At 33.4% G+C, this 27,884-nt stretch overlaps 1 protein-coding gene across 1 annotated transcript; it reads left to right on the forward strand.

The window, feature by feature from the left end:
* Positions 1-1,223: 1,223 nt before the first annotated feature.
* On the forward strand, positions 1,224-27,295 carry gb (solute carrier family 7 member genderblind). The gene is made up of 11 exons (XM_089649954.1): positions 1,224-1,322; positions 3,901-4,121; positions 9,355-9,457; positions 11,462-11,577; positions 12,327-12,452; positions 14,152-14,251; positions 15,452-15,620; positions 18,527-18,727; positions 24,543-24,692; positions 25,028-25,199; positions 26,118-27,295. The coding sequence occupies exons 2-11, from the start codon at positions 3,917-3,919 to the stop codon at positions 26,171-26,173; spliced, it is 1,398 nt and encodes a 465-aa protein (XP_089506080.1). The 5' UTR covers positions 1,224-1,322; positions 3,901-3,916; the 3' UTR covers positions 26,174-27,295.
* Positions 27,296-27,884: the final 589 nt, after the last annotated feature.

Below are 27,884 nucleotides of genomic sequence, written 5' to 3' on the forward strand. Positions count from 1 at the left end.
AAATTATCTCTCATAGCGAGGTTGAGGACCGACTGATATTTGGGGCTTATGAAAAAAAGATGAGTGGAGATAGTAGGAAGAATGTTGCAAAAAAGCATTTAAAATGGAAAATGCATTGAGAAAAGCATTTAAAATGCAAAATGCAAATGGTTTTTAGAAAAGCATTTAAAATGCAAAATGGAAAATACCCATTTTGCATTTCCATTTGAAATGGATTTATTTGAAATAAAGCACATCTCTGTATGTAGTACATAACACAATGTACCTACGGAATATTATCTCGTTTACCGAGCGATCCTATATAATTGAGACGAATCTCGAAATTTAATCTCTCGTGTTTGAGAATCGATTTACGTTTTCAAATAAAATCAGACTTTTGAAAACGGTTGTCTCGACTTTTGTTTCCGATGAATTCTGACATTTCGCAACAATTGTCTCATGACCACTCATATGAACACTCGAGACCTACTGTCACGATCTACTCTCACTATCCAGTAGCCGAGGGCCATGGTGGCAAGGTGAGAGCACGTAGATAGCACCCGAATCTGAAGATCTACTCTTGCGACGCGATTTACTCTCAAGATGTATTATTGCGATCTGGATGCCTGGTGTCTATGAAGCGAGGCGAGTGATGTTTTTAAACCATACTATGTAATTAAAATAACTCTAATATTAATGTACTTTCGTGTATAAGGAAATTTTAAAATTTAAAAAAAATAATAAATCGAGAAATTTGAAATGTTTGCAGCTTTCTGTCGTTGACATTTTTTCACGTAGTGTTTGTATTTGTTGTTTATGTTGCTATGAGATTATAAAATGTGAAAGGTTAGGGAATATTTACGCATTATCTATTTCCAAATTTGTAATACAACCTACTACCACCACCTACCTAAGTCAAACGAAATTGAAAGTATCCGATTGACGGGTAATCGGGTATCGGGTCGTGAATGACCCGAAACTCGATTAAAGAGCGGGTTTTCGAGACCCGCTCATGACGCTAATGGGTCGCAAGCGTCCCGGCTCGTGTAAAACAATCGATTGACCCGGCTCTATTTCCACCTAACGAATATTGTGGAACTGCCCAGAAAACGACACAGTCCATTAAAATATATCGATTATTTTAAAGTTTCAATTATGTCCATCACTACCTAAACCTGACGACATTTCTCAAACAACATAATATGTTTCTACCCAATTAGGGATTCTATGGTTCTGTCTTCAGAAAGGAAATGTATCAAACGCTCACACGCGCGCGCTTTTGGATTCCTTTCTTTCTTTTAAATTATTTAATTACTTCCTTAGTGAATTACTCACTGAAAAAGGTAAATACATTTGCTAGTACATTTATTAAAATAATATCTATATGCCCGACCGATGACGGTCTAAATACCTCAAATAACCATTTGATCAGGCTAAAAATATACACATTGCAAGCATGACTTTCTCACGTTTCTCTTTAACATTTATTTGAATGAAAATCACAATTTCAGTTATTGCCAATCATCTGAAAGTGCATATATTTATACAACCACTATTTTTAGATGAAGAACTTTGATAAATATTTCATTTTACATGGTGTTAACGCGGTTAACTGTCTGTTGCGCGTTTCGTTATTTTTAGATTTAAAAATAATATTTCTTTGTAAATCTTTCATACATTTGTTTTATTTAAAATCGCTGTCACATTTATTTCACTTAACTGGTAACTGAACATTGATCGTGAAATGCGGCTACCTGCAAATAGGTAGTTGTGTTAATAATATAATAAGTCACAAATAATAAACCAAACCCTTGAATATTATTATATTTATTAATTTCTCCTCTCAATGAGAAATATCATTACCTTTTACTCCTTATCTAGCTAACAGTAAACATGGAAAACCCATATAACATTATAATTATTGTGTACCACTTTATCTAAACCTACATACACATTTTTGTCACTATCTTTCTAATGGTCATGGCTTCAAATCAAATGTAAATAATATTACTTTATGGGATAGGGACTTTGTTACTATTTATATTGATGATTTTATTATGATATACATATCCGCCATACATGCTCCTTGCTTCATTCGCATTCAGACATTATTTTAATACATGCTCTTCTATTTATCTGACTCCTGATATAGGTAACCTTAAAAGGATATGTGAAAATACCAAAGGGTTTTAACATTCTCAAAGCCAGCCTTTCTAATGTAATCTATCCCACCACGTGGCACATTTTGACACAATATGTGTTTTGGTGAATCTTCATGGATCACATGTGATACATACTCTTATGAGATAGTCGCCGAAGGATCACATTTGCGACAGCTGCATAGAAAAGGATAATGATTTTCATTAGAATTCCACTAGCCTCAGATGTATGAACTCTTGATTAATATTTACAAATTAAAAAAAATATTTAGGAAAAGGAGATAAAATTTGGTATTATTTTTTGACAGCAGAGCTTTTTGAAAATGATTCAAACAAATTTAATAAAATTAATTTTCAATTCAATTGTTGTATATAATGTATTTCAGTCCTCATTTTGGTAATTCAATATTCACTACTAGTATAAGGGAATAATCTTTTTACAGTTTTTGGAGAAGTAAGTAAGCACAGTCGGCCTAAATATGATAAGTTAATTTATTTATAATTTTTTTTTATAGATGTGTCCTCACTTTCATACGAGCAATCCAGTTACAACTGTCAGAGTACCTACATAATATTACAAAAACTCATAAAAAAATTATACATAATACAAAAGCAAGACACAATTGATTCATAATATAATTAGTCCAATCACTGTTGCAAACCTATTTGTTGTCAGTCTTTTTTTTAACTGTATACATTATTGTCAGAATATAATAAATTTAATATTACATAAGTATTTAGATTAATATTCTATTTTTACTAATTATTAGTATATTATAATTTCATATCAATGTTTTGCAGGGGCGGCCATTGAGCTTTTGGTGTAATTATTTAGCTAGTTCAAACCATGCTTGCGCATACAAATATGTGAGATACATGTAGCCTCTTCTCATATCCCTCTCATATCGTTCTCCACCAGCCCTATAAGTGTGTCAGAAACACGGAAGTTTGGGCTTGCTAACTTGCTTCCATAGGTTCAAATCATAGAACATTGATGTAAGGTATATTTCCAGACTGCGGTAGTAGTCGGTAAGAGGTGTTAATAACACATAAGACGAAACCAAGGCCACAAAGATGTTTTTTAACCAACAGAGTTGTAATATTATTTAGAATGTAATAGAAGTGTATTTAAATATTTCAATGGTGTACAATTATTATAAATGTTTATTGTAAGCACTGAAGAAATAATAATTAAGTAAGCTTAATTTTATCTTTAGGTGAAATTGATCACAACTATTCACTTTTTCTTGAACAGATAATCAATTCGATTTACCTGTCTGAGGCCTCGGAGTTAAAGGGTGTTGTTTAAATAGGCCACCACAGTTTTCTTTCAAATTGTTGCAGATCTCTCATATCCTTGAAGGATCTACCATCAGAGGTTCAAGGGATTATCTATTCAGTGATTTTGTGTACGATATTAGAAATTGTTCTTTCTCTAGCGATAGCCAAGCAATACATTCATTGCTTAATTGGACCGACTGCCCGAGTGGGACTTATTCCAATAAAAAAATATTACTTACAAAGTGTGGAAAAGGAAAATGGCGAGTAACCACAGCCGGTGGAGAGCATTTTTACTAACCCTACACCAGAGGCCCTGAGGAAAATAGTTTCCCTCAGGGCCTATGTCATATTTTGGGATGCTGTGTGGAGGGTCTTTTTTAAGGAAAGTAAGGAGAGTAAGTTCTGGGGAGGTGTGACTGTTGGGTAGGAATCTAGGTATCAGTGTGTCCTTTTTTTTAATAAAAAAACTTTTTCTTTTCAGGCTGAAATAAGCCAAAATGAGTGACGACAGGATTAAGATGAAGAAGCAGTTGGGTCTGCTGGAGGGGGTTGCTATCATCCTGGGCATCATCTTTGGCTCCGGCATCTTCATCTCGCCCAAGGGCGTGCTGCAGCAGACCGGGTCGGTGTGGGGTGCGCTCATTGTGTGGACGGCTTGCGGAGGCCTGGCCACCCTGGGGGCTCTGTGTTATGCCGAATTAGGTTTGTATTTAATGAATACATCATTATTTGATTTATTCTCATCTTCTTCCCCTTTATCTAACTGGGCCGGAGATGCAGAACAAGTCTCTCCTCTCACAGCCTCCATATAGTTGCTTTCCCCGACTTTGTCTGGGGTTGCATACTAAATGTCTTCCCTCTAGAATTGCTCTTTATTTGATTGTGTGATTTTATGATGTATTATTATTATTTGAGTTGTGAAGTTGCAAAACCTGCCCTGGATTTTTTTCTGGATCACTCTGATTTCGAGAAAGTTGCGAACAGTTTCGAACACCTTCAATATGAAAAAAATTATGCACTCTATGCTAAATATATGAATACTTAGTTATACTTTTTTTAAAATATATTTTGCAAGAAATCATATTATGTTTAACCTCTCAGGCCTCTGGCATATTGACCGTTATATTTCTTAAAGATGCTGTCAGAAAGTCTGAGAATTTGTGTGCATTTCCGCTTATGAATAAAATCAAAATGAATGCGATATTTCTGAATTTATCTGAAATCTAAAAAATGTTTGAAAGGTGATGAAATACTTTCAAATTTTGTTTTTGGAAATAAATATAAAATTTTTGAAAGATTAAAATTTAGAAATCAAACATAAAAAAAGTTTTAAAAATGGCTGCCCTTACGTTTTTGTGACAACATTAAAATTAAAATACTGATAATGAAAAAAAAAACACTTAATTTACTAGACAAGTGTATTATAAACATTACTGCCACCTCACTTTTTTGGCATTTCATATAAAAATAATTAATTAAAAATTCATAAATTTTCTCAAATTACTGTCGGAACCTTTGGTGTATTAAAAATGTCCATTTTAATTATTTTGTGGTTAACTTCTAGATTTGAATATAAAGCGATGTATTTTCTCTTTCTAACACCATTTAGATCATATTTCTAACTACGACAATAAGACGGACATAATGATTTCTGTGAGACCATATAGCTGTATTCAAATTGACTCTACGGGTAACAGCTGTTCACAAAACCGAACAAATCAGCCAGAGAGGTTAAGTTCAATCAATGCGTCCCAAATGGTTTGTTGCGACACTCTCGAAAGGTTTAACCAAATTTACATTCTATTTTAAAGTTAAATTATAAAAATGATACATACATAATTATCTAAATATCATATTGCTGGCAAATTCTGCAAATCAAGATTCTACTCTCAAGTTTTCAGTTTCTCTAATTCTGCAAAAAATTGGCTGCATGAGTGCTGATTAATTTAACAGTCTTTGATCACTTATGTGCCAGATGGCACTAATGGAGGTGTAAGAAATGTTATTCAAAATATAGGTATGTATAGTGACTTTGTAGGGGAAAGTTACTAGAAAAGCCTTGAAGAAGTGGCCCCAAAGTAATTTTTTCTCTATTTTAAAATCACCTGTGTCTTGTCCTACCACTGGTGTCCTAGTTCACTGCAGAAAATGCATTCATTTATCCAATTGCATCTGCCTAACCTCTTACTGATCTCTTAGTCTTAAATGGGATAACCTCTGAGGCAATAATTGATCTCTGAGTGTCGGATTTTATCTCTGTGTACTTGATGCAGAATTGACCTCTTAAACTATTAATGTATCACAAATTATAATGTTGTAAATCATTAATGTTTTGCTTAGATTTATTACTGTCAATTAAATAGCAATTAGAATAACATTAAGGCAATGTAATGCAAAATCATTTGTTTTTGGTTTGAATGTTTGATTGCTTAGAAATATTATAGATGCTTCAATTAAACATTGCGAGTAGAACACATCTTGATCTCGACTTTAACTGAGCATTTTTTATGAGTCTTTTTATAAGCCTAGAAAAAAATAAAGCATCAGATGAAATATAAATAATGCTTTGAAATGCAAAATCTCCCACTTCGAACTCCTTTTTGGATATTGTTTTGTTGTATAATGTGACAAATTAAGATCTTTAAACCTAGACTACTATTAGAACATTTTAAAATTTATGCCAAATTAAAACAGGCGTCCGGTGTTAGTGGGATTTTTAACCTTATCGCCATCTGCGTAACAAGTGTAATTTCACCCGCTTTCAAGTGTCATCTTGCTACGTGGCCTTGCCTTAAGACTTAATCTGATAAAATATTAATGTGAGCCACTCTAATGATGTTTGGCATATTATGGCAAGTTTGCAAAAACTTTTGAGCGATCGCTTGCCATAATGTGCCAAATTTAAAGAACCTAAAAATATGAGAAAAATGGGGAAATTTTGGTGGGTTCATTGGTTTTATAATGCAGTAAGCAGTGTTCATATGTTTCTGTATTAATATTATTGAGGAATGATATTAATTAATTAATTTGGTAAATATATGTACCCACCCATCACTCGAGTGGTTAATAGAAAATATTTGGTATCTTAGATATCGATATATGAAATAAGCTTTCTCAAATTTCTTCTTTTCCTTACTCCTTAACGTTTCCCACTATTTATTAGACTATTGTGCTGCAGAAAACTCTCCAAGTCACATACATAATTCAGGTATAGATTGAGAGAACATAAATTATCCACTTAAACCCGAGCTCTTCAATCGCATATTATATTATACAGCTTGAGTGCTTCTTTTGTTGGGAACGGACAAGATATCTGCGCTGATTCATGAAACGTATCGTCCATAATAAATAATTCGGGTAGGAAGAATACTCGTCAAATCTTTATAGTGCCATTTTGTAAACTTAAGAGTGCTAAATTTCCTAAAAAAATTCGAAATCACAGACATTATAATTATATGTAGATCAAGAGCCTTACTAATAAACATGTTTAAAATTTTACACAACCAATAAACATCCATTAATGTATCGTAATTGGTTGTTTATCTAATATCGGTTGAGGGCTACTAGTTCTAATGCACTTATAAATTCACACAACTTTGTATTTTAAACTAGCTTACTTTTTAACTCTACTTATAAGTACATTAGAATTATAGTATATTAAAACAAAAAAAAATTATCATCTAATATGCTAATTTTTCTTGTTATATTACCCACACACAACAGTGCCTTAGTGAGTTCCTATTACTTACTTATCTTTTATATTTTATAATGTACGTTAAATAAAAAAAATAAAAATTACGTATTTATGTTGTAAAAGTATTAGAAAATAATAAATAATAAAAAAGAATACATATTTATATTTTTTATTAAAGGTAAAAGTACCTACATATAAGTAATAAGGTTTACAATTTACAATGACAATATTTAATACTACTCTTCCAGAGAAGCATTAGCTTGGAAGAGGAGTATGTAGGAGTATTTGTTTAACGAAAAACTGTTTGGAACACTTTGAATATAATACCTTTTTTGCTAAATATCAACATAATTGTACATTATTATTTTCGTATTAGAAAAAAATACTTTAAGCACTTTTTGTGAATATATTTTGAGAACCAGCAGAAATTTCCAGAGCGGGTTTTACAGGGTGTGATAAACCGATAGCAGGTGTTTCTGAAGTTAGGTCAATTTGGTTTTACTAGGGGTGAAAATTATCAAACTCTTTTTAATGGATGTAAAAATTCTTTTCACTAATATTAGGCAAATCATTTCTAGAGTCTTTTGTATATTATATGTAATAAAATTTTATTAGTTGCTCTTTTAAATTAAAATTTGTTTGTCTCAATTTGCATAGATCAATCCTTGACCAGCATTCATTGTTAATCAAGCATGTTGAATAATACAAATATGATGCATAAAATTATTCAATGAATGTTAAGACGGAATTAGAAGTAAACACTGACCACACCTATTGTTTCAGATTTAAACTGCCACTCATTTGTATTTACTGAACTTTTTTCGGCAAACACCGGCTACATTCTTGATAAATTTTATAGCTCGTAAACACAAGGTGCTTTAATGCAATAGGTGTTTTTTTGTTTATATAGAGCGTTCTTGCAAATAGAATAGTGGTAGCATGGAACATACTTTCACATCATGTTGTCGATGCTTTTAATAGAAACCAATTTGAAGCTCGTTTGGATTCTTTTTATATCAACACCACACAGGAGGCTCTGAGGAAAATAATTGCCCTCAGATCCCATGTCATCTTTTGATGCTGTGTGGAGGGTCTTTTTTAAGAAAAGGAAGGAGAGGAAGTTCTGGGTTGGTAAATGGTATGAGGGTTGGGTAGGAATCTAGGGATCAGTGTAACCAGAGTGATGGACATAAGAACATACCCCTCCCACTGCGGTGCAAGGCGATGTGTCAAGAGACCAGTTGGAGAGGTCAAAGGGTCTCTCCAAACCAGCCTCTCCCGATATTGGACGCCACGTAGCTGGTAGGCAGGTGCATCCTAAACGCACCTCACCTGATGAACCCGGGTACCACTACTAAATCACCAAATGTAGTGAAACACTTGGGGTGACATATGGCAGAGGTGTTGGTTATCCATTAAATGGTTCCCAAACCCGACACCCAAATTGAAAATCTTATTTGGAGAGAAGAAAGGATTAACTTATTTTTTAATTTAAATCCACTCAATTTCTGTTAAACTTACTGTGAAATCAGTTAAGAGCAGCGGAATGCTGCTTTTCCAGAAGAACACAAATTACATCCATTCCAGAAGACCCGACATCTATTACATCCACAAAAATGAACCGTTTGATGCTAGTTACATGCTGGTGATTATTAAAAAATATTTCTTCAAAAATTATGTACCCAGATCACGATTAATGATTTTTTGTTTGAAAAAATGGATCTGGTTTCAACAGAATAGCGCAACATTCCATAAGTCATTCGCATATCGACCTTATTGAGTTAAAAATTTAGTAATTAGTTGATTGCAAGAAACGATATATTAAATCACATTTGACTGACAATCAAATTGTTCATCAGCGTCATTTTGATATTTGAACGGTACCCGTTAAACGTCGATTCTCCATCTGTTACAACTTTTGATCAACTTGTGATCATCTGTTAAACATAACGGACGTGCTGGTATGCTTGAAGGCTGATTTGATAAAAACTGAAACAGGTTGAGAATCAGCATACCTCGGGGACAATCCAATTGCCAAAAATTCAAAACACATTGATCATCGATTTGATTTTCTGTCGAATGTTATGTATTCTAATTTTTGGTAAATCAAATAATCCTTACACAGCCTTAAAATGGTCAGTGACTAACAAATTTAAGTGCAGTGCCAGAGGTTAAAAACAAGAGGTTTAAAACACTTGTAATGTTTGTATGTCTTGCCTATATTTAATAATATTATTCCAGGAACTGCTCTGGCGGCCAGTGGCGGCGACTACCATTACATCAACGAAGCCTTCGGCCCCTTCCCCGCCTTTTTATATTTGTGGGATGCCAATATCATATTTGTGTGAGTATTATCTATGTAACACTGTATTTATTTGCTGTTTCTCTGCCCTTGGATCATGGTTCAATTGGTGCAATTGTTCCATGGTTCCATTGTACCAATTTGCTAATGAGGTCAGTCAGATGCGGCTCTAGGGGTCCAGAAGTAGAAGGATGATTGAAAAAAATTAATATTTAATGTTAATACATATTGCTAATGCGTAATGAATATTATAAGAATGCCAATGTACATAATTAATTTGCCGGTACCCACCTATTCTGAAGCCGGTAGTACAATATTGTTTAATTTAAGATTATTTATTTACACATGTAACTAATTATTTTTTTTTTTTTTTAAAGATCTTTTCCTATTAAAAGTTTTAATTTTAATTTATATTAACTCCAAACTCAGTCCATTGTTTATCAGTAGACTTAAAAAGTAAACGATGAAAGCAAAAGTTCCCATACATTCATTTTATTGCACCCGCAAATGCACTGATAATAAAGATAACTTTTGTTTTTAACCTCTTTATTTTTCTTTCTTGTAACACAAACTAAATGTTACTTTATTTGAATACGTTCGTCATGATTCAATGAATTGTTTGTGATTTATTTCTATATGATATCCATAGAATTTGACATTTATTACACATTTATTCCATGCAAATTACGTCAACAATGGATAAACAATTTCGAAAACTAATATTCAAGTTCAAGATGGCTATCATCCATAAACACAAAAAACTTATGACTGACATTTTTTCACATCTCCCTCTAATACCTTAATAATCTTAGGTCGTAGATATCTCTATCTCACCACGGTCATGTCCGAAAATTCATTTAAAATAAATTTTGTATGATACTAAGCATACATCAGACATATAGCAAAGAGAATGAAAGGAGATAGCTTGGGGACAAAACTTGATGTGACCCACGCTAGGTACATGCAGTAGCTTCTCATTTGGACGCTAGATGGCACTGGAACTCGCTATTACCATACGAATATTAAAAATAAATTATTAATCGGGTAGGTTGTTAAATCCTTTTTTTATATTAATACTATTGCAGCATATTTTGGCAGGTCATTGACCAAAAGACCTCTATAGACGAGCTGCCACTGAGGTCAGTGCATGATTAAGAAATGTGCAATGGGTTCTTTGCTAATGAGCTTTCGATACCATTAAGATGGACTATTGAGGATCATAAAATATTCTGGAGATAAGTCTATTTTCTTGAATAAGTCCAAATTTACATGAAAAAAAAGCATTAAAGTTTTTCTCTGGTGATGAATTTTCGTACTACATAATTGATTGTTAATGATTTCAATACTGAGTTAAACTTGCGATTTATTAAACCTCTAAATTTTGACAATACTATTATTCTTTTCATGTTAATAATAACTGTCTTCACACCATAAATCAAGCGATAAATATGTCAGGGGCTTGCTAATACATTTTTTTGCGATTTTCAAGAATTACTAAGGCGAATCATTTTAAAGAGCGCATGTATGGATTAAATTGGTTAAAAATAGTTTGAAACACCTGCCCGTCATCTACTCTTACCCCGCAGTATGATGTGTATATGATACAGTACACCACTACACAAGCAAGATTCTCTTTAAAATGATTTCTCCATTACAGTACTCCAGTTTTTCAAAAGTCAACATTGAAAAGATATCTATTTAGACACAATCATACCAGCCACCCTTTTCTTTTGGATAACTGAGAAGGCGTCACATCATGTCACTGCTTATTAAAGCATTAGCTGAAATTATATTTGATTGTACCATAAAATCATGGCGATTGTATTTTGCGAATGTATTATTGTATTGTGTAATATTTACTGTTTCCAAAAACAAATTAATATTACCAATATTCTCAAAAAAATGGTAACCTTATTTTTTGTTTTTGCTTCAGAAACATACATTCCTTTAAAAAACCTTACAAAATGCGATTATAATTACATGCTTAAAAATAATATTTGTTTAATGGAAACGGTAAAATGATTATTTTTTTTCTTATTTGTTCAGACCGACAACGAACGCAATCATGGGGCTAACATTTGCTAGTTATGTACTTCAGCCAATGTTCCCATCCTGCGATGTTCCAGATTTAGCACAACGGTTGATAGCAGCTGTAACAATATGTAAGTATGATAATATGATTAATGCAATCTTCAGAAAACACACCAACTTATGAAACCTTTATTTTTTTGTAACTGCATGCAATACCAACCTAGCTTTATAATTTCTTGTGGTTAGGCACAATTAATTTTATGTTGGTTACTTACCGATCATAATAAAAACTTCATAAAATGAACATGTACCGTTAACCACTTGAGCAATAACGTCTTTAAAAAAAAAAAACTCCTCAAGCGATAGCCATTTCCATGCATTCTATTTGGGATTCAGCCGCGCTCATTCCAAAAATCACCCTCCAAATAATAATATGGAAACATATAAACTGCTTGCTGTGGTTTAAAGCCAATGAATCCCAAATAACACGTAAATTCTGTATTTAACTTACCAGAAATTTCAATTTTTTTGCATTCAATTTGGGATTCAGCCGCGCTCATTCCAAAAATCACCCTCCAAATAATAATATGGAAACATATAAACTGCTTGCTGTGGTTTAAAGCCAATGAATCCCAAATAACACGTAAATTCTGTATTTAACTTACCAGAAATTTCCCTACCTATTACCCATAAACATATTTTAGCTGAGGAAAGTTCAAAAGTTGTTAATTTTAATTCATAAAAATCCTCCACCTTCTGCTACCCATATTAAGGTTGCTATCACTCGAGGCCATTAGCATTGCTACCCAAATGTGGGTTGCTATCACTAAGGTAAATCAGATTAATTGATTACATTAATTACCTTTGGTGTATGTTTCAGGTTTCCTCACATTCATGAATAGATACGATGTAAGAGCGACAACTAAAGCACAGAATGTCTTTATGTTTACAAAGGTGGCTGCCCTTGTAGTTATCATAATCGCTGGCATTGTTTGGATGGCAAAAGGTATTATAATACATATAAATATACATGTAAATATACCTCGTTCAGAACAGGAATTTTTTAGCATATTAACTTGTATGTAATCTGGTGTTAAAATAATATTTTTCATAGTTGTATCCCGGCAATTTGGCCAAATGGTTTCTACCTTGGTGCCAGCAAAAAAATCTAAAATTCAGCTACGACAACAGTAATATTCAATTTCAGTCTTCATTCAACAGTGGATACTTTAAATTTATTTTCGTTTGGATAGAAAGATTGGAAAGAAATGTGGAATTTGGTCATTTTGGCACCCCAACTGTTAGCAAAAAATGCAAGCAACATTGTTTATGCTTATTATACAAACTTCAGATTGACTTGTGTGCTGAGTGTGCTTGTGTAAATGGCCAAGGGCCAACTTAATCTTCCCTGTTATACGAGACAATTAACCGTCCGTACAATTACTGTATATGCGTAGGAGGCTGGGTACACTTGTCAACGTTTCAGTCTCGGCGAGTGTGGTGAAAGCTTGGAGTAAAGTTTGAAGCCAAGTTCAGAAAGGAATTTATTTCCAAATCTGAGCTGACGAAGGGAATTTATTACTGGAAAAAACTGAATTTAATATTGAGTAAAACACTTGAAAATATTTCTTGAGACTTTGGTGATGGTTCTTCATTAGAGAGGATTCCCTCTCAGAGGTAGTTGTTGAACTGAATTTGTATGGAATTCGGTTCTCTATTTATAGAACAAATTCAAATCGACCCCTCTCGGAGGTTATTTTCCTCTTTAGTGAGGAGTAAATTGGTTAGGTATTTTTCCTCTCCGTAGTTAGTTTGCTGAGAGGAAAGTAATATTTTGATGTGATACCTTTAACCAAGTCAGTTCAATTTACCATAACCATCACCCCAAGTCTCGTTTATTTATTTATAATAAAATATACAAATTTTCATATTGGGTTTGAAGTTAGATATCTTTGGTTTGAACATTTCCCAAAGAGTAATAAATATATTTAGGTGTGATTTTTCATGTTATTATGTTAGCATATAATCATTTCTTGACATTGATATTTATTCCGTGGTTATTTTTACGACCATTTTCCCGTAAATTGAGTCCGATGTTATCACAAATAGTCACTTTTTTATCATTGTTTGATTAAAATATCAATGGACTATGCTGTGCTGTGATTGGTTGGAGGCGTCGGCCATCATGGAATTCCGTCTGGTGAGTAGTGGAGGGGGATCAACGTAAATACTGAGTCGGTTCCTTAGCGGTGGTCATTCCGTTGACTGGTGGCTCCGAGTGAGGTGGTGGATGCTTATTTTCAGATGTGTTTCAGGTTCTGCTGCTATATCACTATGTAATTCTCTTGATTAATCACATATAGCATATCATTTGATAGAGTAATTGCAATGTAAAGATTTTTAATTGTGTCGGTGACACGGTATCAAGCGGTTTCGGGGTTTGAGTGTCTTGCAGTTTTTACGTAAATATGAATTTCATTGAAAAATGCTGGATATTTTGGATACGTATGATACACCTGTGATGAATCTTTAACTCTTATCTGAATGCCTCATTAAAAAGTATGATTTATTCATCTACGACAAACATTTTAAACTTAAAAATTATCTTCAAAAATTCAGAATACAGCTCCTCCTTTATGCTGTTACTGCTGTTCTGCAGTTACTTTTAATATGCAAATGATTACAACTTTATTTCTTTCTAATAGGTGGCACTGAGAATTTCCATGATGGTTGGCAAGGCACCCACAATGACGTCAGTAAATGGTCTCTAGCCTTCTACTCAGGAATATTTTCTTATTCGGGATGGTAAGTTTAAAATGCATTAATACTAATTTGGCAATGTTTAAATGATGGTAATTTGAAAGAAATTCTAATATCAGTGGCATGCAGTCCATAAAGACTAAAAAGCTGTGCCTATCCTAAGAAAAACCAACCATATAAAAAAAAATCTCATCAAATTTATTTTTCACAGAATTTGAAGAAACTTGTACGCACATTTATTTTTTAAATTTGGCCACATCAGTGGATGACGATATTCAAAAGGCTATTTTCAAATATTCAATACACAATTTATTCTCGCACTTACAAAACTACACACAGCCTAATTTTAGGACTACAGGTACTAAAATTAGGCTGTGGCTTAGGTCGCCTAGGGTGAGGGGAGGAGATGTGCCGCAATATGGGAGTTCAGAGTTCATACAGCAGTAATTCAGTAGACTTTGCCCACGCGGACTGTCTGCTGTCTGTCGACATTTGTCAACTTAAGGATGTTTAGTTTGCAATGCACTGCCGCGCTTATTATAAGTCATTTTTTGAGTTATTGTTATTATAATATGTATGTAATTATTGTAAAGATGTTTAGTTCTTATTATTTTAATTATTGAAGACAATATTAGCGATTTCTAAACGAAAATCTTAAACAGAAAAATCAGAAAAGGATACGGTCACATCTAGGACATTATTATTTTAAGTCATTTTTTGAGTTACTGTTATTATAATATGTATGAAATTATTTGTTTCTATGTGTTTTTTTTATTTTTTTATATCCATATGTACCTATATAATTTCCTTTTATAGTTTATTATATATCATAAATTTATATTTTCTATTTATTAATTTTTTTTCTTCTGTAAATAAATATTTTTTAAAAACATGAAAAAGCTCAATCAATATTTTTTTTTGGTAAACTTTTACCTACAATATAAACCTATACCGTTTTTAATAAGCATTTAAAAAAAACAAATATTTGACCTAACCTAACTTGACATATTTGTGCATAAATTATTAAATAAACTTTTTTTATCAGTACACGTCAGCTAGTTGAATGATAAATTAAATTAATAACAAAAAAAACACATTTAAATACCATACAATTGAAATATTGATATTTTCAACCTGAGGGTATTACAAAAACTAATGTGATCGACGGCAGGTTAATTACGGGTTAACACGATAGCATTTTTAATAAACATAAATAAAAACTTTGCTTTCTTACTTTGTTTCTAGGAACTACTTGAATTTCATGACAGAAGAATTGCGGAACCCCTTTGTCAACTTGCCCAGAGCCATCTACATCTCCCTACCCCTTGTAACCACCATCTACGTGTTAGCCAATGTAGCCTACCTGGCCGTACTCGGCCCTCAAGGAGTTCTAGCGTCACCTGCCATAGCTGTGGTAAGTTCCTTCTCTTGTGCCCACTGTCGAGTTTTCGCTTAACCTGCTTTAGCTTAGCTAAATACCCCCTTTCTGTCCACTTTCAATGTGTTTCAAGGCGAATACTATCTATTTGACTTGTTTGCCAACTGACTAATGGACTAATGCTATGCAAATATAAAAATTTCCACTCAGCAAGTCAGTACATATAACCTAACACCGGACATGATGTTAAAAATATATAAAACATATGTGCGACCTCTCCTGGAATATGCTTTCCAAATATGGAGTCCTTACTTTTTTCTTTGGTTTTTTTTTTTTGATTCTTCTTCTTCTTTCGTATGGTGGGGGGTCAGAGGGGGACATCTAGATCTGCGAGCCATTGATATAAATCTGTTAGAGAGAGTACAGATTTATATTGCAAAGGATATAAATCTGTTAGAGAGAGTACAGAGACGTTTGACTAAAATACCAAGAGCTCTGAAAGATCTATGAAACGAAGATAGACTCAAGGAACTAAGATTACCAACCTTACAAGAAAGAAGAGAAAGGGGTGACTTGATCGAGACTTTCAAAATTTTATCTGGACATTACAGTTGCCCTAGCATCCAAGAAATTTTCACTACTAATAAAAATATAAATCTCCGTGGACACTCATGGACACTAATCCTAGAAAACACTTCCTTGCAAATAGAGTAGTGGATGCTTGGAACAAACTCCCACAACATGTCATCGATGCAACAAATATAAATCAATTCAAAGCTCTATTGGATTCACATTTGGAGAGAAGAAAGGACTTAGTTCAAACTTAAAACAATTCAATTACTCTCAAACTTGTTATGAAATCAGATATGAGCGCATCAGCAGAATGCTGCCTGCTCATTACATAATAATAATATAACCATTAAACACTGTGTTTCTATTCTTGGACTATGAGAACTTGTTATCAATAAAATGACTCTGATCTGGGTATCAGGACATAAAGGTAACAAGCAGGCTTATGGAATAGCAAGGAAGGGGGCGAAAGCACTATTTGAGAGATCCGAGCCGATCGTAGGATGGCAGCTTGCCACACTGAGGTGACACTTTGAGATGACTCAAATTCCAACACTAAAAGGAATGGGAAACGGCACCTGCAATGGGAAAATCCATAGTACTCATCTATATAAACGGACCAGAACCTAGATGAACCAGGCAACTACTCAATATGGGCAGTGCATTCACTAAGGGAACTGATAGGACGACACTGCCACCTCAGGAGACACATGCAGCTGTTGAGAGTCGAAAATACCCATAGATGATTCACTTATTGCAGGCATACTGGCAAAAAACGTTAAGTCAGAAATTTGACATTTCTACTTAATAATTCAGTATTATGAAGATATTTTCACGCTAAGTCATGTTAATTATAATTTTTTAATTTAAAAAATAAATTTTATTTTGTGCTGGCAAAAAATGTTAAATCAATTTGCCTTATATTATGTCTATGAATGTGCACTTATCATTTCTGGCAGAAAACTTTGAGTTAACTTTATTGTTTTTAACTGTAGGCGTAAATGTCACATAACATTAAATACATATTACATACGTTTTTGGCTTTTATTTTTATAGCAATTGTGATGAAAATGTGTAATGTATTGAAAAGAAAGTGAAGCAGTCAATTTGAAACGGACAAAAAGCATTTAGTGTTTTTTGCCAGAATGTAAACATCTGGCAAAATATACTAATAGCTACTATTTTTAAAATAAACTTGAAAAATGACTATTCGTAATTAAAAACCAAACAGACACAAATGAAAAAATATTCTTAAATGAATACACAACATGATATCATATTTTTATGTCAACACAAACTGCAATTTAATTTGATTAAAGTTGGTTCAAAATTAAAATAGTGATTTTAGAGTCAACGTTTATTGCCAGTGTACTCATGATTCCGCCCTCATTGGAACAAGGCAAGACAAATGGAAGACAAATTTTAGAACCAGGAGACGTAACCAAATATCCAATGACAACCCTGGTGAACTTTATCACAGAGACCGTGTTACTGTTGAAGGAAATGAGGAAAAATGGGCGATAACTCAATGGGGCCATGGCTTTAGTGCTCACAGGAACTGTGGTAAACCATCTCCACTTTATTAGTCCATAGGACGAGTAAAATTCAATAAATATCTCAAACCAAATATAATATTGTTAATTATATTTGAAATAGTAAACACGCTTCTACTCTATCAACTTTTTTGCTTTAAAATTTTCATGGACAATAACGAAACACGTTAAAAACTTCTAAAACCAGCTCTACACATTGCACCTCCAGTTAGTCATTATTTCACTGGACTGCAAATGTAGAAAAACAAAGTAGAACCTAAATATGCTCACGTTATTCGGAGGAGTGGATTTTTTAGCATGTAATTTAAATGGAGCGCTGATTAAAGTATGGTGAAATTATAACATGAGACTGTCATAATTTCTTATTTTTTTTTATCGAAGGAAGCAAACACTTTGTGATGTGACATTATATATCAAATGAAAAATACACTTTGTAAAACACCACTTTTATTTTGAATTAATATTAACAGCCAACCAGGTTTCGCTTAGCTCAAGCTTCATCAGGGCTTATTATATCAACAGTTGATATAATAAGCCCTGATGAAGCTTGAGCTAAGCGAAACCTGGTTGGCTGTTAATATTAATTCAAAATAAAAGTGGTGTTTTACAAAGTGTATTTTTCATTTGATATCTTATTTTTTTATAGGAGTTCCCTGCACAAACGCTCTTTAGAGAAAACCACCACTGGTTATGCCTTCTTACTGGATAATGGAAATCACTTAAAACTTATTACCTGGTGGAAAACTTAGTGATTTATATGTCATGGTTTTCGGAACTGAAAAGTAGAAACCTATATTAAATGTGCTTTGTATTTTGCAGATGTTTGCAGAGAAGGCGCTAGGCTGGATGTCCTGGGCCATGCCCACTCTGGTGGCCATTGCGGCACTGGGCGGCCTCAGTGTGCACATCATGACCTCGTCACGCATGTGCTTCGCCGGAGCCAGGAATGGCCACATGCCCACCCTGCTGAGTCACCTCAACATCAAGTGTCTGAGCCCACTGCCGTCTCTTGTTTTCCTGGTAAAATTACCACATAATTCTATTTGTAATCCGATACATGTATCTATCTTAAGTGTCAGCTACACTACTCGCTTCGACGCTTCGACAAAGTCCTCGACGAAGTTAGCCGAAGTTCGAAGTGCGTGCCCACACACTCGTGCAACTTCGCGAGTAACGCTTCGAGTCCTTTGACTCGGGCGCATTTACCGACAACAATCGGAAGTCGGGCGAAGCGAAGCGAAGTTGCCCGAAGCGAAGTGAAGTTCGTGCCCACACTATCGTATTCGGTCAACTTCGATCGATTTCGCGAGTAGTGTAGCTGGGCTTTTATAAGGTTTTCAAGGGATTGAAAAAAATGTATGTGAGAAAATCTCAGTTTCATTGCCACTTTTCAAAGGACTGAAAAAAAAAATTAATGCGAGTTCCTTGCCTTTGCGTTTGACTTATTTTGTTTCCTGTTCAACAACTATGATTTCTATTGTAGCTATGTACATACACATATATAATTTATTAGCAAAATACATTACAATATTTGTTATTAAGATAAATAAAAGAAAAATATAATTAATAAAATAGATGCCCAAAATCGAACCATGCTTAGTGACTTCTTGAAAAAGTGATGAAACAAAAATTTGGTTAAATAGGTTACACAAGTAACTATTAAACCTAGTTTTTGTTTCACCACTTTTACCGATTCTATGATCACTTTTTAAATGTGTGTTGAATTTTCATTTGGATGGAACATCAGGGAACCTATAAATAAAGAAATAACATAATAACATCTCCCTCTACACAAACCTAGCCTTATTATGATGGTACATCTTTTCAGTTCAGTTTCAGTGCCGGCAACCCGGGCGTTTATTTAATTTCATGGTTGTTTACATTGTTTTCTTTTCTTTTACCCGCCTCACTAAACAAAGTCTGTTCCGAGGCGGGTAAATCACATATTATATTTGTTCCAAAAGAAATGTATGTATTTAAAAAAATATATATATATGTATGTAAAAAGACAAAAAGATACAATTATGTGGTGGTATATTAAATATTTACATACATACTTTTTTTTATTTTTATTTTTATTTTTTTTATATTTTTTTTATTAGTTACATTCCATGAGAAGATTGCCTATGTAACATAGATAAAAGTAAATTAAATTTTGTGACAATTGAATACAGTAGAACCCCGTTAATTCGAACCCCGATAATTCGAAAAAACGCGTAATTCGAAATTTTCGCAAAAAAAATTTCCGCTGAAAATTTTTTTCATACAATTTTTTTTTTAATTCGAAATTCGTTAATTCGTAATTCGAAATTTATTTTTGTCCGCGCACGAAAATTTGTTCGTGTAATTCGAAAAAATTTGATTTTTGCGAAAATAAATCATAATATTTCGTAAATCTGAATCTAAAAGTCAGCCGTGGCGGTAAAACGCCGAAAAATGTATTTTTACGTGGTTATACATCGTCCTAATTAGTATTATTATTTTGTAAATCTCAATCGATTTATACTGGAATGTCGTATTTTTTCAAATTTATTTCGAATATCCGAGTTTAATTTTAAATATCCGAGTCGGCCGAGACGAAACTCGGCCGCGTAATTTCGATTTACGCGTAAATATATCGTATTTCATCACCGCGACGGAAATCGGACGCGAAATTTCAATTTACGCGGAAATATATCTTATTTTTACTAACTTTACTTCGAATATTCGAGTTGAAAAAATACGGCGCGACGGAAATCGGCCGAAAAATTTTGATCCATGCCGAAATATGACATATTTTTACGAATTTACTTCAAATATCTGAACTTAAAAGGCCGGCCGCGACGAAAAATTGCCGACAAAATTCGATTTACGCGGAAATATATCATATTTTTACGAATTTATTTCGAATATCTGTATTTGAAGAGCCGGTCGCGACGGAATACGGCCGCGAATTCTCGTTTTACGCGGAAATATATCGTATTTTTACGAATTCAAATTCAGATATTTGAAATAAAGGGCCGGCCGCGACAGAAAATTACCGCGAAATCTCGATTTACGCGGAAATATATCGTATTTTTACAAATATCTCAATTTAAAGGGTAGGCCGCGACCGAAATCCGCAGCAAAATCTCGATTTACGCGTAAATATATAGCAGTTTTACGAATTTATTGCGAATATCTGAATTTAAAGGGCCGGCCGCTACGGTAATCGACCACGAAAATAAAGAAATAATTGGTATTAATACGAATTTACAAATAAAATACCACCCGGATTTGAAGAGGCGGCCGAGAAAATCGATTTTCGGCGTTTTTTTTTTTTTTTTTTTTTTCATAAAATTTCGAATTACGTGGGAATTCGTTAATTCGAAATTTGATTTTTATGTCCGCTGGATTTCGAATTAACGAGGTTCTACTGTATAGATATAGCGGTTACATGATAATTAGTATTGCAAAATTGCAGTTTCTCGCATTTGTTTTATTTGAATATTATATAATTTCGTGAGAAATTTATATAATTTTGTGAGAAATTGTATGAAATGTTATTTATTTAGAATATTTTGAATATCTGTTCTTTCCTTTTCATTCAGCCATAATACAAATCTTTTGAACAGCCAATTCAAATTATTTGGGGTGACGTAAGTTTTTGTTTGTGTTAGGAAGGTATTGAAAATGTGTGGTGCTAGGTAAGATTCGTGTTTTTTTGCAAAAGTTGATTTGGTATGGGGAACTTGAAAGTGCTTATTAATTTTTGCTCTTGTGTTTTGCGAGTGAGGTATGTGGAGATGTGAAGTTTTGATACAGTTTTTGTAAATGATCTTCCTTATGAATAGTTTATTTACGTCTAGTAATTTGTTTTTGATCATTAGCTGTTCCGTCGGATGTTGGTAAGGTTTTTTTAAACATAATTCTAATTATTGTTTTGTGATTTATTTTAAGAGAATTGAGGTAAGTATCTGCTGCTCCTCCCCAAACTGATATTCCATATGTTAAAATACTTTGACAGAGTGCGTAATATATATTTTTTAGTTGATTTAATGACATGATGTTTCGTATTGTTTTGAAGATGTATGATAATTTTCGTATTTTTTTTGATAATATATTAATATGGAGATCCCATTTTAGTTTATGGTCAACAGTTAAACCTAGATATTTAATATTGTCTGCATACACAATTTTGTCACAAGTACAGCATGTGTTATTTGACGAAATATTGGTGCAGAGGTTAAGATGTAGTTGTGTTTGGCTATGTGGTTGACCAGCCTTTGTTTTGCTAAAAGTTAGATATTTTGTTTTTGAAATGTTCAGTGTTAGTAGATTATTTTGTAGCCATTTATTTACTACAGTCATCCCTGTTTCTGTGTTTTTGAATACCTTTTCCCATGATTGTGCCTTGAACAAAATTGCAGTGTCGTCTGCATAACTGATTACTTTGTACTCAATTTTTCCTAGGTTTATCTCAGTTAGACTATTTATATATATATGAGGAATAGTATGGGACCCAAAACGCTGCCTTGCGGTACTCCATACCTGATATCTGCTTTGTCACTGCTGTATTTATTTATTTTTACTATTTGCTGTCTCTTTTCAATGTAGCTGACAAACCATTTTAGCGGTTGACCAGTTATACCGATATTTTTGAGTTTTTGTTGTACAGTAGAACCCCGTTAATTCGAACCCCGATAATTCGAAAAAACGCGTAATTCGAAATTTTCGCAAAAAAAATTTCCGCTGAAAAATTTTTTCATACAAAATTTTTTTCAATTCGAAATTCGTTAATTCGTAATTCGAAATTTATTTTTGTCCGCGCACGAAAATTTGTTCGTGTAATTCGAAAAAATTTGATTTTAGCGAAAATAAATCATAATACTTCGTAAATCTGAATCTAAAAGTCAGCCGTGGCAGTAAAACGCCGAAAAATGTATTTTTACGTGGTTATACATCGTCCTAATTAGTATTATTATTTTGTAAATCTGAATCGATTTACACTGGAATGTCATATTTTTTCAAATTTATTTCGAATATCCGAGTTTAAATGGCCGAGAAAATACATTTTACGCGGATATTTGTCGTAGTTTTACGAGTTTACGCCAAATATCTGAATTTAAAGGGTCGGCCGCGACGAAACTCGGCCGCGTAATTTCGATTTACGCGTAAATATATCGTATTTCATCACCGCGACGGAAATCCGGCGCGAAATTTCAATTTACACGGAAATATATCGTATTTTTACTAACTTTACTTCAAATATCCGAGTTGAAAAAATACGGCGCGACGGAAATCGGCCGAAAAATTTCGATCCATGCCGAAATATGATATATTTTTACGAATTTACTTCAAATAGCTGAACTTAAAGGCCGGCCGCGACGAAAAACTGCCGACAAAATTCGATTTACGCGGAAATATATCATATTTTTACGAATTTATTTCGAATATCTGAATTTGAAGAGCCGGCCGCGACGGAATACGGCCGCGATCTCGTTTTACGCGGAAATATATCGTATTTTTACGAATTCAAATTCAGATATTTGAAATAAAGGGCCGGCCGCGACGGTAAATTACCGCGAAATCTCGATTTACGCGGAAATATATCGTATTTTTACGAATATCTCAATTTAAAGGGTAAGCCGCGACCGAAATCCGCAGCAAAATCTCGATTTACGCGTAAATACATAGCATTTTTACGAATTTATTGCGAATATCTAAATTTAAAGGGCCGGCCGCTACGGTAATCGACCGCGAAAATAAAGAAATAATTGGTATTAATACGAATTTACAACTAAAATACCACCCGGATTTGTAGAGGCGGCCGAGAAAATCGATTTTCGGCTTATTTTTTTTTTTTTTTTTTTCATAAAATTTCGAATTACGTGGGAATTCGTTAATTCGAAATTTGATTTTTGATGTCCGCTGGATTTCGAATTAACGAGGTTCTACTGTAGTAAGTTATGCGAAATGGTGTCGAAAGCTTTTGCTAGGTCTAAGAACACCCCAATCACCTTTGATCCGCCATCTATGCTTTTCACTATGTAGTTGGTTAATTCTGATAAAGCATCTTCTGTACCCATTTTGGCACGAAATCCAAATTGACGGCTTGAGAGCAGGTTGTGTTTTTCAAGGTACGCAAGTAATATTTTTTCATAGCTTTTTCTAGAATTTTAGATAGTGAGTTTAGCAAAGTGATTGGTCTGTAATTTAATATCAGAGTTTTGTCTCCCGATTTATGTATTGGAGTAATACATCCTATTTTTAAGTGATCAGGGACAATTCCGAGCCTAAAACTTTGGTTGAAAATGTGTTGAAGCGGTATAAGTATGTATTCTCGTAGATTTATCAGTATTTGATTGGAAATGTTATCCGGTCCCATCGCGCAATTTGGTTTGAGAGATTTAATAAGATCCGAGATTCCCTTTGTATTTACTTGATAAGCATTAAACGAGTGATTTGGTCGTATGGAAGAGCAAAGTTTGGATAAAGAGTCTTCTGATGTACAGTTTTTTTTAAGATTTTTTTCCGCTAAGGTAGAGCCAACTTTTGAGAATTGTGTGTTAATAAAATTAGCTATTTTATTAGGTTCATTGTTTGTTAAGACTTTGTCTCCGTTTATTAATAGTTCTTTGATATGTGAATCTTTCTTCAGAGTGGAATAAGTAATATTTCTTACAATTTCCCAAATTTTTTTAGGATCATTTTTGGCGATTTTTATTTCTTTTTTGTAATCTTATCTTATGTTCATCATTAGCATTATGTGATATGATTATTGTGTACATTGTAAATTATTTTTTTGAATAAACATATTAAAAAAAACTGTTAAAAATCAGTATCAAAATTCTCTAAACTGTCATTCTACTTTCAGATGTTGATGTCCCTAGTCATGCTCATAAGTGGAGATATCTACAAACTAATCACTTACTGCACTATCGTGGAGACGTTCTTCACCACGCTGAGTGCGGCTGCCGTGCTCTGGCTGCGTTACAAGAGGCCTGAACTGCCAAGGCCTATTAAGGTTGGGTTTTTTTTAAAAATGTTTTAACCTAAAAAAAGTTAAAAGTTAATGAAAAACAAAAGTTTTCTTAGAGACAACTTGCAGAATTCTAGTTTACGGAGAAGGAACAACAATTTGTTGTTATACAGTTCTAATTTGATGGTACATATAAGAAATCAACGATGAGATTTGGTATTGCTGTATGATTACGAAATAAATAATTTACTTACCTGGAATGCACCCACTAAACAAAATACTTACTTTGGTTAATTATCCGTGCTTGCAAATGAGCATTTAATGTATGTACCTATATATATTTTTCCAATATATTTCAAATACATAAAACTTACTTCCAGGTTCCCCTGATAGTGCCCATTATCTTTGTGACGGCATGTCTGGCTCTCCTGGTGGTTCCCAGCGTGGAAGCCCCCATGGAGGTGGGGGCAGGAGTACTCATCACTCTGTCTGGCGCCCCCGTCTATTACCTGTGTGTGAAGAAGCAGCCGCAATGGCTTTCAAGAATCTCACGTAAGTATTTTTACACTTGTTTGTGTTATTTTCGATTTATTATTAGTCAGACAATAATGTAGCTGACATATTGATTAGTCTTTAAATTTATGTAACTATGCTAATGTTGTGGCATTGCTAACAGACTAGGAGTTCTGTAAACAGTAGACTTTGCATAATGTTGGTTTCTCCGACTAGACAGTTTGCATCAGTCGCAATGCTTATGCGCTCTGACAGATTAAAAAGTTACTATCAACTCCTTCAACAGAAGCAATCTTCTCGACAGATCTTCCATTGATATGTTTGGTGTAACTCTAAGTAACCATCTCAGTTATCCCCATACCTCCATCGAAGCCAGAGTGAAGTTTGCCTCCCAGAAGTTGGTCTTACCTCTAGTCCTCTGAAGTTGGCTGCCACCTCTAGTCTGGAGCCCCAAAATACCTGAAAAAACCCTCGACATTGCAGAAACGGGCGGTCCGTTTGATACATTCTCCTATCTTAACTTCTTTCTTATTTTTAAATCTTTAGAAAACAGATGTCAGGTAGGAATACTGTCCTTGTTCTACTGGTATATCAATGGAAGATGTTCCGAGAAACTAGCGAATGGCGAACTGTGGCGAATCAGAATACGCCAAACGTGTGCCAAAAACTTGTACACAATTGATATTTGTAAAGATCACCTAGGCCCTGAGGGAAATTATTTTCCTCAGCGCCTCCTGTGTGGAAAAGTAAGAAGTGGAACTCAAGCATCATTCAATGGTCACCCACAATATTAACTGACAATATAAAAGAACTGAAAAAGATGAAACTTATTTAGCTATACAACTCGGTGTCAGTGTTCCATCGGGAATAAGTGAACCACTGAATTAACATAACGTGAATAATGGAACTTTAGCATAATGTATATATTTACGTAATGAATACTCATTTTATTTGTAGGTTCATTCACAATGACCTGCCAAAAGGTGTTTTTGGCTGCACAAGAGGACCAATGAAGATTTTATGGTACCATAGTATGTACTAAGTGAATTGCATTGCTTGAATGTTATTTATTATTATGTATAGAATTTAATACGGTTGATTTTCTACTATGCTTTTCTGTTACTACGGTGAATTACTTTTTTTCCAGAAAAAGACTTTTGGTGTCGGTTATGTGTATACATATCATAATACATAATACCAAAAATTTCTATGGCAGTGTTAAAATCAATTTTCATAAAAATTATATTCAAACAAACTGTTTTCACTGTACAGTAGAACCCTGATAATTTGAGCTCCGATTCAATTTTTGCCAAAAAAACATCCTCAAAAAATTTTTCACAAAAAATGTTTTTTTTTTATTCGAAATTAATTTTTGTATTGTAATTCTATTTTTGCGAAAATAAATCATAATATTTGGTAAATTTGATTCTGAAAGACAGCCGTTGCGGTAAAACTCCGAAAAATGAATTTTTACATGGTAATTACCCAATGCCTTATGCATATCTACCTAGCGTATTCATTATGTCCATTTCTGATATCAGAAAATGGTTATTCAGAATCTCTATCTTTTTGCAGATAACATAAGTCACATTCATTCATGGGTATCATCATCCACAATTGAGTTGTCTGCAAAACTGTAACATTTAAGAGTGATTGTATACCTGACAAAATCATCTATTTTCGACACACACGAACTCTGTTGTTCATTTCCAAAACAATATTTTTTCTAACTAGAATTTATTTTAAAAACGTTTGCCTGAAAACAGTAAGATGGCGGTAATGTAAATCTTCGTTATAAAAGTTATGAATTTCAGTTACCAGATGGCACTATTTTTTAGTATTATTTATTTAATTAGAATATAAACGAATATATACAAGGTAACATTTAATTTAATTGTATGTATTTTAATATTTTTACAGAAAGCCTGACATTTCTTTTTTTTATGCTTCCGATTTTGTTGTCCGGGTTAAATCTTCCCCATAGGAAAAACTAAACCCTTCCACTCACTTTTCCAGAAATGATCAGCTAGTCAATCAACACTATGTAAGTGCATTATATAAGTAAAATAAATACAAAATAATACAAGAACAACACGTCAACTCACAAAAGATCAAATGGGAAAATAATTCACCGACTCCAGATATTTTCATATCAGAGGGTTCGGCTCGGTAGAACTTCTAACAGGGCCTATAAATCCCACTGATCCCTCAACATAAATATTTAAAAAATCTTTTGTTATCCTACATGTATTCAAAATGACCGACTTTTGCATCTTTATATATAATTTTTTTGAAAGATCTAATACGCCTAAATTTTTAATTAGAGAGCTAGGTATAATGCCAGTAGCCGAAATAACGAATGGTAATATTTTTATAGTCTGAGAATGCCAAATTCTTTTTATTTCATTTCCTAAATCTGTGGATTTTCTTATTTTTTCGCTAACAGATTTTTGAATATTACAGGAATTTGGTATAGCGACATCAATGATATAAGTTAATTTTTTTAATTTTGTCATGTAAAACTATATCGGGTCTATTATGACTAATCGCTTATATTATTATTATTTCTTCATGTATCTTTAGTCCTGATTTTCCATATTATGACATGTATGATGATGTATGTGCCAATTTCTTAATTATGTATATCTCTATTAAAAACATTTTGGCATTTGGTTTTACATAGTTTTATGCACAATAATTAACACATTAAATTCAATAGATAAC

Source organism: Hesperophylax consimilis, chromosome 31 (assembly GCF_061612785.1).
Source record: "Hesperophylax consimilis isolate HC1 chromosome 31, BYU_Hcon_1.0, whole genome shotgun sequence".
Classification (NCBI taxonomy): Eukaryota; Metazoa; Arthropoda; class Insecta; order Trichoptera; family Limnephilidae; genus Hesperophylax; species Hesperophylax consimilis.

Coding starts and splice junctions, on each gene's coding strand:
- gb (XM_089649954.1), top strand. CDS start 3,917: ATGAGTGACGACAGGATTAAGATGAAGAAGCAGTTGGGTCTGCTGGAG. Junction 14,252..15,451: donor ATATTTTCTTATTCGGGATG/GTAAGTTTAAAA, acceptor CTTTGTTTCTAG/GAACTACTTGAATTTCATGA. Junction 15,621..18,526: donor CGTCACCTGCCATAGCTGTG/GTAAGTTCCTTC, acceptor TGTATTTTGCAG/ATGTTTGCAGAGAAGGCGCT.